This window comes from Mus pahari, chromosome 23 (genome assembly GCF_900095145.1).
Source record: "Mus pahari chromosome 23, PAHARI_EIJ_v1.1, whole genome shotgun sequence".
Lineage (NCBI taxonomy): Eukaryota > Metazoa > Chordata > Mammalia > Rodentia > Muridae > Mus > Mus pahari.
The window spans coordinates 28,397,103-28,409,297 of NC_034612.1; the positions used below are offsets into that span (position 1 = coordinate 28,397,103).

Genomic DNA, 12,195 nt, shown 5'->3' on the forward strand with positions numbered 1-12,195 from the left:
TCTCTCTCTCTCTCTCTCTCTCTCTCTCTCTCTCTCTCTCTCTCTCTCTCTCTCTCTCTCTCTCTCTCTCTCTCTCTCTCTCTGTACATCTGGTTTCTTTTGGACACTGCAATATTTAGAGATGAGGTTTAGTCTGAGTTATGTTTTTCCTGAGTTACTGTTTTTCCTACCTAATGCTCATTGGGAAGTTGTGATTAGGGATGCGAAGGAATAAATTAAAGATTTTTTTCCCCTGTGGTTAACATTAATGTCTTCACTTCCTCTCTCTTAGTTCTATGAAGACTATGGTGACATTATCAAGGAAACCTTAACTCGGGCAAGACAAATTGACCGATGTCAGTGCTCTCGGATCCTGCTCCTGAGCCTAAAGCAGGTGCTTTTGCCTGGAGGCGTAATGCCTGTGGCACACTCTTCCTAGATTCCCGCCTTACTGTCTAGCCCCAGCAGCGTAGGGATGCAAGCGTTTTTGTTTTTTTAAGGCAGTTTTTCTGTGTACTCCTGATGTAGAGCAGGCTAGCTTCACATTCATAGAGATCCTCTAGCCTCTGTCTCCCAAGGGATTAAAGGGATTAAAGGTGTGCACCACCACTGCTTGGCTACTGCAAATTTTTAAGGACAGAAGTTTTCTTGAATCTTATTTCTTGTGACAAGTTTCTTCATACCTTATAAACTCTGTCTTAGTCATTGTTTTATTGCTGTGAAAAACACCATGACCCAGTTAACTCTTAGAAGTATTTTAAATTGGGGCCTTGCTTTCAGTCCTGGAGGTTTTAGTCTTTACCATCATGGGAAGGAGCATGGCAGCATGCGGGCATTCACTGGAACAGCAGCTGAGAGCTACATTCTGGTCCTTAGGGCAGAGATAGTGCTTGGCTTGGCTTCTTGAAACTTCAAAGCTCACCTCAGTGACACATTTCCTCCAACAAGGCCACGCCTCCTAATCATTCTAATCTCTGGTGACTAAGCATTCAAATATATGAGCCTATGGAGATGATTCTCATTTAAACAACCACAGACCTTAAGATAACTGAACAGTTTCCTCCTTCTTCAAGCCTCATAGATATCAGTTATTAATACCAATACTAAAATGATAGGAAAATTTAAAAAATTTGTTTATGTATGTAAGTATTTTACCTGAATGTATGTCTGCACCATGTGTCTACATAGCTAGAAGAGGGAGTCAGATCACCTGGAAATGGAGTAATAGATGGTTGTGAGCCACCATGTGGGTGCTAATTGATCCAGGTCCTCTGGAAGAGCACCAAATGCTCTCAGCCACGGAGCCCTCTCTCTCTTGACTCTATGGAATTCTTGATTTTTGTTTTTTAGTCTGCTTTTTTACAGCATCCTTCATTTATGACAGACTTTTAAAAGTTTTTTACATTCATTTATTTTATATTTGTATCTGGGGTCGAGAGAAGCGTGTACCATTATGTAAGTGTGGTGATTAGAGAAAAGTGTGGAAATTTGTTCCTTCCTACCTTGGGGGTCCTGGGGATTGAATTCAGGTAGTCAGCCTTGGTACCTTACTCACTGACCCATTGCACCAACCTGATGAGAGATTTTTATCTCTGTAGAGCCAGAGTGCCAGGGTGGCTGTTAGTGGTCAAGTACCAGCCTGCAATGTATGAGGCCCTATGTTGAATCCCTAGGGGCACATTTTTAAAAACCCTCATGGAGCAGGGCTGAGGTGCTCTGCTGCAAGGGGTCAGGATGTGGCAGTATCTGGGTAGGAAAGATAGTAGATGGCACTCCACATCCAAGCCTTGTAGGGTCTTGAGTAGAGAAGAGAGTTAATCTTTTCTTGAGCTCCCTTTTCTCCTTTTCCAAATGTGCCTTGTCTCCTGCACTCAGCTCTACACAGAACTGATACAGGAGCAGGGTCCCCAGGGCCTGACAGAACTGCCAGCCTTCATTGAGATGAGAGACTTGGCCCGGAGGTTTGCCTTGAGCTTTGGACCCCAGCAGCTCCATAACCGAGATCTTGTGGTCATGCTGCATAAGTAAGGAAGTGCTGGTTAGAGGTTGGGTACAGGGAGGGCAGGGAATAAGGTCTTGATGGGAAGCATAACCATGTGCAGAAGTAGCAGGCAGGCTGGTGCTGAGTGCGCCTGGGCAGCAAGAATGTAGGGATGGTATAGTTGGGTGTTTCAGACTCTTAACTGAAGTAATTCTCCCCAACCAAGGGAAGGCATCAAGTTCTCATTGTCTGAGCTTCCTCCTGCTGGTTCTTCTCGTGAGCCCCCAAATCTTGCATTCCTGGAGCTTCTTTCAGAGTTCTCCCCTCGCCTCTTCCATCAGGACAAGCAGCTACTGTAAGTTAGTGGTTGAATAGAGATGTGGCTTTGCAGAAGAGTCTAGAGACAGCTCAGTTCATTCTCTGTACCATCCCTTTAGACTATCATACCTGGAAAAGTGTCTGCAGCGTGTCTCCAAGGCACCTAGCCATCCCTGGGGTCCAGTCACCACCTACTGCCACTCCCTCCACCCTCTAGAGAACACAGCAGAGACCAGCCCTCACGGACCCCCCCACTCCAAGAAGAGGTGTGTTGAAGGTAAGAGTTCAGGGTTGGGGTTGGCATCAGTTCAGCACCATATCCCAGTTGCCTTTGCCCTAATTACAGGAGATGGGTTTTGATCTTCTTCAAAGTTATACTTTGTCAAATATTTTATCAGGCACCTACTATCATTTATTTTCTTCATTGAAAAATGATATAGAAACTAATGATAAAGCCAAAGATTGAACCAAGCATTCATGTTTCCTTTACAGCAAACAATACATTAATTTCTCATAACTTTCAGATCACCACTTGTCCTAAAATCTACCTAATATCTTTAATTTTCTTTTTTATATCATCTCTAGTAATATTCTAATCTGTTTCATATGCTAATTTGCATTTGCTAATATGTACTTTAAATTGTAACTTTGAAACTGTCACCGCTTTAATGAGACATAATTTTATAAACCATAGCTTTTATGTTTCCTTGACAAGTTTTAATAGTGGACATGAGTGTATGTGTGTGTGTGTGTGTGTGCGCGTGCGTGTGCGTTATCTTTCCATTATTTTTTTTTTAATTTTAGTACTTTATTTTTTTGTTATTTTTTTTTCCTTTGAGACAGGGACTCTCTGTTTGGCCCTGACTGTTTTGGAATACACTTTGTAGACCAGTCTGGCCTTGAACTCACGTAAATCCTTCTGCCTCTGCCTCCAAGTACTAGGGACTAAAGGTGTGCGTCACCACACCTGGCAAATTCATAATCTTTATGTAATACTTTAACATTTTAATTTTATTAGTCTTAAGATTATTTTAAGTGTGTGTAATGTGTACAGCATGTACTTGCCATATTGTGCATGAGGAGGCTAGAGGGCAGTGCTATAATGTAGAGTTGACTCTCTCCACTACATGGATTCTGAGTGTTGAACCCAGGTTTGGAGTTTTTACAGCTAGCACTTTTACCTGCTGAGCCATCTCACCATCCCACCAGTCTTTAATGTTCAGACATTTTCAGTGCTCCAAAAGAATCCGTGTCCCTGTTAGACTTATGGTTCTCCCTGTCCTCCCAGCCCGAGGCACTGTTACTGACCTTCCTCTTTCTGAATTTGTTTCTGGCAGATAGTTTATCTAAGCAGTGTCAATATTATGATGAGGCTTTGTGTGTCTGTATTCTTTTGTTTAGTCTGTTTTTTTTTTTTTTTTTTGGTTCTTTCTATAGCAGAATAATAGTCCATTGTATGGTCATTACCTGATTTGCTCATAAGTTGATTAACATTTGGGTTGTTTCCATTGTTAGACTGATGTGCATATCATCATTAAAATTCACATATAAGGTTTTGAGTGGACATACCTTTGAGATATATTTGGGAATGAAATTTCTGGTTAGGTTATATGGAAGCTCTACATTTAACTTTGTAAGGATCTACCAAACTGTTCTCCAAAGTTGCGTAAATCATTTTATATTCCCACCAGCAATGATTGGGTGTGGTTCCGTTTTTCCACTAATTCACTTGTGGTGTCCAGGCACCACTGCACACCAAATGGGGAAGGATGAAGCAGAACCAAGTTCTGTGGTCCACTTCTTCTCTTGGAATGTCCAGACTCCAGTACACATCAGTAGGAAAAGGATGAAGCAAAGTCTGGAACTGGTGGGTCGGCAGGACCCTGGTCCTGCAGTGAATGCCAGGGGTAAGAAGGTTTCCTCTGAAGATTTCACTGTTATGGCTCCTTTAGACTACGTTCAATGAAGCAGCTCTCTTAGATGGTATTAAAGAAACAGCTTGTATGCATACACTTTATTCGGGGTGAATAAAGTATTGTATAGTTTTGGGGAAGGGGTGGGCAAAAGTCTGAAGGCTAAGGTACTTAGATACCTCATTAGCATGGGGAAGCATTCCAGGAATTTTAGGTGCAGGCTGTATGATGTTCCTCAGGTAGGTGAGATGGAGTCTGAGATCCCCCCTCCCCCCAGGTAGAGAAGAGGAAGCCCCGCTGACAAAGGGATTCTGCCATTTTGCATTGAGCTCAGGACTTCCCAGTAATGCCAGACTTCATCCTTAGCAGTGGAGTTTCCAGACAATTGGGAGCCCAAGTTGTTCTTCCTCTCTGAGTATTTGTGACTGTCTGGGCTTTCTTGTGTTTATCTTTTAGTGACTGAATTGGTATCTCATTCTTTTCAGTTTGTATTTCCCTATTGGATAACAAAATTGAGTTTTTTTACTTCATGTTCTTATGGACAGTTGGTCTTTGGTGAATTGCTTATTAAAATCCTCTGTCTTTGAGACAAAGTCATGTATAGGCCAGGCAGAACTTGATCTTGAACTTCTGATTTTTCTTCCTCCATTTCCCAAATATTAGGGTTACAGACCAAGCCACCATATTCATCTTCTTTTGTTCATTCAAAATTGAATTGTCTTTTTTTGTTTGTTTTTGTTTTTGAGACAGGGTTTCTCTGTATAACATAACTCTGTACAGAGTTGTCTTTTTATTGTTGAGTTGTTGAGGGTTCTTTATACATTCTAGATAAATGTTTATTAGATAAAGATATACAAAAGTGTTTTAGCTATTTTTAGTCTGTTGGTTAGTTTGCTAGTACTCTCAATTATGATGAATTCCACTTTACCTATTTTTTATTTTTTTAACTTGTGCATTTCATGTTATGTCTTAAGGAACCATTCATTGGTCCAAGTTCACAAAGATTTATGTATGGCTACAGCCTCTGATGTCTATAATCCTTCATATAGGTTAATGTTGGGTTACAGCAAATTTGGGTTTGTTTCTCTGTAGTTACATGGTCACAGAGAAGGAAGAGGGTCAGTAGAGGTGTGAATGTTCTCTTCTGACAAATGGTGATGTATATTTGGCTGCAGTTTTAAAATCACATCGCCTGAGTTTTCTCAGGGAGAGAACTTTAGGTGTGAACACTTAAGTTGGCCGCGTCATCCCTCTTTTCCCTCTAGTTAGCAGAGAGAGTGCTTGTACTCGGCTCCACTGGTGAGAAGACACTAGAGTTGTTATCCTTTTATCTTCTGACTTCAGAAAACCCTATCTCCCTGGCCCTTATGCATCTGCTTCAGTCTCTGGTCCAAAACCAGTTATCATCAATCTAGAATGGATAGGATTTCATAATTCATTGCCTAACAGACTGCTTAATTTTGGGCAGTCAGTCATCTCCCACATTTGTCATCAAATGTTTATGTTCTCTGTGAAGTGTATTTGTTTCTATCTTGTTTCCTAGGTAGGTAGTATTTTCTAGGATAGGACCTGTACATAATGATATAGCATCGCACTGTAGCACCCAGGTACATTATTATGTAGGACTCTGCTCATTCTTGAGATGGAACAAAATAAGGCTACATAGATTTTTCATTATTTTCTGTTTAACTTTCCCTTAAGAAACAAGGGACAGGTTTATGAAAGTAGCTCTGGTTTATTTGATATGTGTATCTGCTTCTTTGCAGGCCCTTGCAGACTTCAGGAAGAAGAGTTCTCATCCCAGGAAGAAAGCCTTCGGCTGAACAGTGGCCCCACAACACCCACCCTCACCTCCACAGCAGTGAAGAGGAAGCAGTGTCTGAGGACAGTGGGCAAGAAGCAAAAAGGTAGACCAGGGCCAGGACCAGGGCCAGAGCTGATCTGCAGGTGAGGCCAAGGGAAACCTTGGTGTTTCTGTCCTTCCCCCTGCAGTACTGTCTGATATCTGGGTACTTCTGGTGCTTTTATAGCTGCAATGTCTCCTCCACACTCAGTGCTGTTCTCTCTTTTTACCCTTTGCTTTTTTATCAAACCCTGACACTGCTTTATTCTCAATAGTCAGCAACTCTTAGGCACCCAGAGGTTGAAGATGTCGAGTGCACCCTGTTTCCAGATTCGATGTGATCCTTCAAGCTCTGGCTTGGGCAGGCAGCTGACCCGGTGAGGTTTCCCTTCTCATGCTGGTGTTACCTATTCTAACATCTCTCCTGAGCCAGTGAGATTCTTGGATTGTCTTGGTCTCAGAACATTCTTTCCAGCATAGCATGTCTCTAGTATGCAAAGGACTGTTCCTCCAGAAGTGGGAGTCAGTACTAGAGCCTAAGTCCTGCCCCTCCTGCTGCCAGGCCCTCTTTTTCCATGCCTATGAGAAGAAACTCAAGGGGCCTGAAAGGACCATCTGAAAGCCTCTACTCTTTGCCACTGTCACAGACTCAGCCTTATGGAGGAAGATGAGGAAGAAGAGCTAAGTCTTCTGGATGAAGAATGGCAACATGGAGACAAGGTGTGGACCTAGCAGCCCCTTCTCCTGGAATGTAGAGTTTGAGACACCTATTCTCAGTCTTCAGGATGACCTTTTTATTGAAAGCTGCTAAAGGTTATTGGAAAGAATCATAGAGGGAAAGAGGAAAGGTTGCAGACTTAGTTCAGACTTTAATTAAATAAGGAGCTTAGGAATGACCACTCATAATCTCAGCACTTAAGAGACTGAGGCACGAGGATTGCTATGAGTTTAAGGCTACATAGTGAGTTCCAGGCCAGTCACGACTAGACAGTGAGACTCTGCTTTTGAAAACTGGTAGGAAAAGAAGTTAAAAATGCAAAGGCCAGCAAGACAGATAGTTTAGTTGATAAAGGTGTCTACTGCTAAACCTGAAGGCCGGTGGTCAGTCCCAGTCCAGACCCCATGCGGTAGAAGGCAAGAAATTATTCCCAGAACTTGTCCTGTTCTATAGTTTATGCACATACACACATACATACATGTTTTTTTTAAAGGAAAAGAATTAGAATAGCATATTTCTTCAGTTTCCAAATAAATATTGCCACTGAATCTCCCAACATTCAGGAGAATTACCTAGAGCCGGAACAGAACACTCAGTCTACTTCCTTCTTTCCTCTTTCCTGACAAGGCTGTCTGTCTATCCCTGTCCCTCCACTCCTCCCTCTCTCTTTCTTGGATACCTGATTTTTAGATGGATGATCTGATCTAGTGAACAAAACAGAGAGCTTGAAGTGAGGTCACTTGGATGTGAGTCCTTAGTTTCATATGAATTTATAGCTGTTGCTTGTCTAACTTCCATTTCCCCATTCTTAAAATGGAGAATTTACACATAATTTAGAGTACAAAGCACCTTATAAACAGCAAAGGATTATACCATAGCTTAGAGAAGCATGGCTATAGGCTTATAAATGGCAGATATTTATTCCTTCAGCTCTGGAAGCACAAGACATCTTGAGTTTTGGTAAACACAGATGGGTTCTCGTAAAGGCCCATTGCTAGTTTCAGGCTGTCTCATCCAAGCAACGGCAAGCCATTGCTGGCCTCTTGTGAAGGCACTAACAAAGTTCTAAGGGCTCCACCTAAACACATTCCAAAGATCATCTCTTTTATGCGCTCTAAGGGTTAGGGTCTCAACATACATATCAGGTAGGTCTTGCAGGAGGTAGATGGGAGGAAAGGCTACAGAAATTCTATCCACACTAAGCTAACACTGTCTGCTATTTTATTCTCTGGGTAGGGGAAGGAAAATTCAAATAGCACCTTCATACTTCTGTTCAAATAACCTGTTGAGGGGGCTAGGGTAATCCCATTCTCTGGTTCCAGGGCTGAATGCATGTAAAGGGGCTAGCTTGGAGGCCAAGAGAGGAGTCAGTTCTCTGATTTATTCATTGAAACTTCAGAAGGAACCATGTTTCTGTTGGTTTGTAGAATTTCAGAATAATCTTTATAACTTTTGACTCTTGTTTGCTCTAGATGCTTCATAGCCCTTCTTCTCCCAGTGAGCATGGGTTGGACCTATTAGATACAACAGAGCTGAACATGGAGGTGAGTATTTCAGGGCCAGTGTGTGTGTGTGTGTCCTTGGAAGTGAGGGTGGCCAGCTGTCTATCAAGAAAGACCAGAACCCACAGGCAGCTGTCTCTGGTGGTCTTCATGAGCCCATGTGGGAGAACTAGACTGGCTACCCTAGAACACACAGCCTTCTGTTTACTATTTGTTTATTTTCTCCATAACTCCATGTCTTCCATTTTCCTTCTTGTTGCAGGATTTCTGATGGGACTTTAGGCTTCTCCCCTTCTCCACTTACCACTGCAAGACCTTGAGTGAGCAGAAGGAAAGAGTTAAAATGAAGCATTCTTTGGGTCCCAGCCAAGTACTTTAAAGGAAAAAAGAAATGGCCTTATTTTTCAAATCTCCATTTCTTTCTGAAGTGGGTGCTGTATATAGATGCTATGAGCCCTGTCATCCTTAATGCACCATAGCTTTATGCTTTTGCCTGTTTGCAGTGGTAGGAGTTGGGTAGGGAGGGCTTTACCTCAGCACCGAAGTTTAGTAAACCTTCTATTTGATATTTTTTCCCCAAACACTGCCAGACTCTGAATAAACATGTTCACATCAGCTATTTCATAGGTATGGCTTGAGATTGTCATGTGGATGGAGATTGGGTTCTTTGACTTCCTGGCACCGTGGCCCCGTTTAATTGCCTCCGTACCCTCAGGTAGTTTGTGTATATGCTTTCAAGGATAGATGGATCTGTCAGTGAGATGAATGGAACAGATGGCTCAGGAGAGCTTAGCTGGCTCTGAGCGGTTGCACTGATGGTGACAGTGAAGGCCAAAATGACAAAAGATGGCACTGATGGGCAAGTGAGTTTGAAAGTTCTTGAAATTTGTTGTTTTACCCACCTAGCCCAGGGAGCATGAGATGGTAGCTGTCATCTAATTGTTCTTTTCAGGGTAGCTCATAGCTTTATCTCAAAGATGGGAAAGTCTCCACTCTCACAGTACCTGAGAGGAGGAGGATACAGAACTTACTGCACATATCTAACCCCAAATCTAAGAACTGGAGGGAAGTGACGCTACCAGTCCTCCCAGCCAGATCCTGACGAGTCCTGTCGCAGTGTTCTCTGATGCCCATCCCTGGTCTGCTCTCCACTATATCTCTCACCTGATTGCCACACAGTTGCCTCAGGAGACCTGTATTCTGTAAACAGAACTTGTTAATTCTTACTCTGCCTCTTGCAGCAGCATAGGACCTCTGTACAGTGACCAGATTGGCTGTCACAAACATGAAGTCATCTGGGTGACTTTCTGATGTCACTGCTTTTTTCTGGGGCTTATGGAGCTCTTCAGCGGCTCTGTGGAAATATGATTCAAGGTTTTTTCCTGCCCTTTATTAAGTGGATCCTTTCTGAGCACTACCATCCATCCAGTGGTAGTATGGAAGGAACAGTCTTCCAACGATCAGGCCACCCAGCCAGACCATTTCTACCTGTCCCCACCTTGCTGGTTGTCTTAGTCAGGGTTTCTATTCCTGCACAAACATCATGACCAAGAAGCAAGTTGGGGAGGAAAGGGTTTATTCGGCTTACATTTCCACATTGCTGTTCATCACTGAAAGAAGTCAGGACTGGAACTCAAGCAGGTCAGGGAACAGGAGCTGATGCAGAGGCCATGGAGGGATGTTCTTTACTGGCTTGCTACCACTGGCTTGCTCAGCCTGCTCTCTTATAGAGCCCAGAGATGGTCCCACCCACAAAGGGACCTCCCCCCTTGATCACTAATTGAGAAAATGCCCCACATCTGGGTCTCATTGAAGCATTTCCCCAACGGAAGCTCCTTTCTCTGTGATAACTCCAGCTGTGTCAAGTTGACACAAAACCAGCCAGGACACTGGTCTTCCTCTCCCATCCCAGATAAAAGAAGAGGTTGGAGTGAGAGTCTCTTTTTGAAAGGCAGCCTGTTGGTTTCCTAGTGGAGCAGATTCAGGGATCTGTGGAATCTGGAGACAGTTTTGAACACTGAGGCGAAAATATGCAGGGAATATGAGGTAGAAGAATCCAGGTGGGAAAAGATCCCCGAGTTATTTAAATACCAGCCAAGTTAAGGACACTTCAGAAATGAAAAGAGAAACTTGAAGACTTTGTAAATGTGAACATCCAGATAACACAATATGGTGGATTTATCAGTTCCTGGCCTTAGAATTTGGAGATGTGTTACACCTCCCACCCCTCATATCACAATTTTTTTGTCACTGTATTAGGAGATTTGGCCATCTTCCCTTTAAATATGGACTGTCTCTTAGGGTTTCTATTGCAGTGATAAAACACCATTTGAAAAGCAAGTTGGAGAGGAAAGGGTTTATTTGGCTTACACTACTACTACTAGTAGTCCATTGAAGTACGTCAGGACAGGAACCCAACTAGGGCCAGGAGCTGATACAGAGGATGCTGCTTACTGACTTGTTCAGCCTGCTTTCGTATAGAACCCAGGACCACCAGCCCAGGGATGGTAACACCCACCATGGGCTGGGCCCTCCTACATTGATTACTAATTGGGAAAATGCCTTACAATTGGATCTCATGATGGCATTTCCACAAGTGAGGCTGCTTCCTCTCTGATGATTCTAGCTTGTGTCAAGTTGACACATAAAACCAGCCGGTATACCGTAGTAACTAGGACAGATCCTGAGAGTCACATCAGTCCAAAAGTTTGGAGTTCTTTGTCATTTAATTCTTTTTCCTTTTAAGCTAGGTGTAGTGCCACATACTTGTAATCCCAGCACTAGGGAAGCTGAGTCAGGAGACAGATTTAAGGCTGGCCTGGGCTATATGGCTGTTTTTAAAACATACTGTTTTAAAAGTAACTACTTGAAAATGATGTCATTATAATTTAAAAAATAAATGTATAAATAAAATAATTATGTCAATATTCCCTCATTTTGTTTGTTACAATGTACATTTAAATATAATAGATGAGTTAAATGTATCTATCAGTTACTTTTATGTTGCTGTGTTAAAATACCATAAGCAAAAACAACCTCTAGAAGGAAGAAATTATTTTGCTTACTGTTCCAAAGAGGTAAGAGTCCATCATGGCAAAGAGGTATGGCTTCTGGAATGAAGCAGAGAGTGAACTGGAAGTGACGAGGCTTTGAACTCTGAAAGTCTACCTCCAGTGGCAGCACTCCTCCCTACCCCCTAAACAGTGCTACCAACTGGGACCAAGTGTTCAAAACCTTGAGCCTTTCTCTATAATGGGCATTCTCATTTAACCCACCACATTATTTAAATAGTTGGTAATTAGAAGTACAAAATACATTTTGATGTTAAGAAAAACATTTAGAACAAAGAAACCTACTTTAAAAAGACATAGTTTAGCATTTTTTTGAAGCTCTTGTTGAAAGCTGTTTTGGTAAATAGTTCTAACAACATCTTTAACTTCAAAAAGGGTTTCAACATTGATCCAAATGGCATAGATAGCTATTTGTATTTAGTGCTTTAATAGAGAAATCTAACTCCCCAAACCCCCAAAGTCTCCATTTTGGGAAACATAGAAATATCAGAAAATAATTTCCAAGGACAGATACATCCTCCTTACAGGACAGGTCAGAACTGTCTTGCATTTTGAATGTCAGTCTGGTATAAGTATTCTCTGAAGCACCTCAGCCACTCAGTGGTGATGCCTGTGGGCTTGGCTTGCTTCCCTTCCTTCAGAAGTGCTAGTGTTGATGAGAGATGGTCTGTGACATGGAGGTCCCACTAAAAGCACTAGAAGAATAGCTTTGTAATTAGTGCATGTTTCATGTGTACTCACATGTGTCGAGGGCAGTGGTTGCTAGGGATTGAACTCAGGTCTGCCTGTGTACGTGGATGGTGCTACCAACTAAGCTATGTCCCTACCCCCTGGATATTTATTTATTTATTTATTTGTTTATTTATTATT

The 12,195-nt window shown here is 42.3% G+C and overlaps 1 protein-coding gene across 2 annotated transcripts in view; it reads left to right on the forward strand.

The window, feature by feature from the left end:
• Stag3 (stromal antigen 3) overlaps positions 1 to 8,880 on the forward strand; it is a 31,183-nt gene extending 22,303 nt beyond the window's left edge. The window contains exons 26-34 of one of the 2 annotated variants that reach the window (XM_021222618.1): positions 272 to 373; positions 1,855 to 2,003; positions 2,187 to 2,315; positions 2,398 to 2,555; positions 5,958 to 6,138; positions 6,310 to 6,411; positions 6,682 to 6,754; positions 8,225 to 8,296; positions 8,517 to 8,880. In XM_021222618.1, coding sequence (XP_021078277.1) covers positions 272 to 373; positions 1,855 to 2,003; positions 2,187 to 2,315; positions 2,398 to 2,555; positions 5,958 to 6,138; positions 6,310 to 6,411; positions 6,682 to 6,754; positions 8,225 to 8,296; positions 8,517 to 8,525 — 975 coding nt within the window. In that variant the 3' untranslated portion in view covers positions 8,526 to 8,880. The remainder of the gene's footprint in view (positions 1 to 271; positions 374 to 1,854; positions 2,004 to 2,186; positions 2,316 to 2,397; positions 2,556 to 5,957; positions 6,139 to 6,309; positions 6,412 to 6,681; positions 6,755 to 8,224; positions 8,297 to 8,516) is intronic. The other variant, XM_021222619.1, reaches the window with a different exon arrangement.
• The last annotated feature ends 3,315 nt before the right edge of the window (positions 8,881 to 12,195 follow it).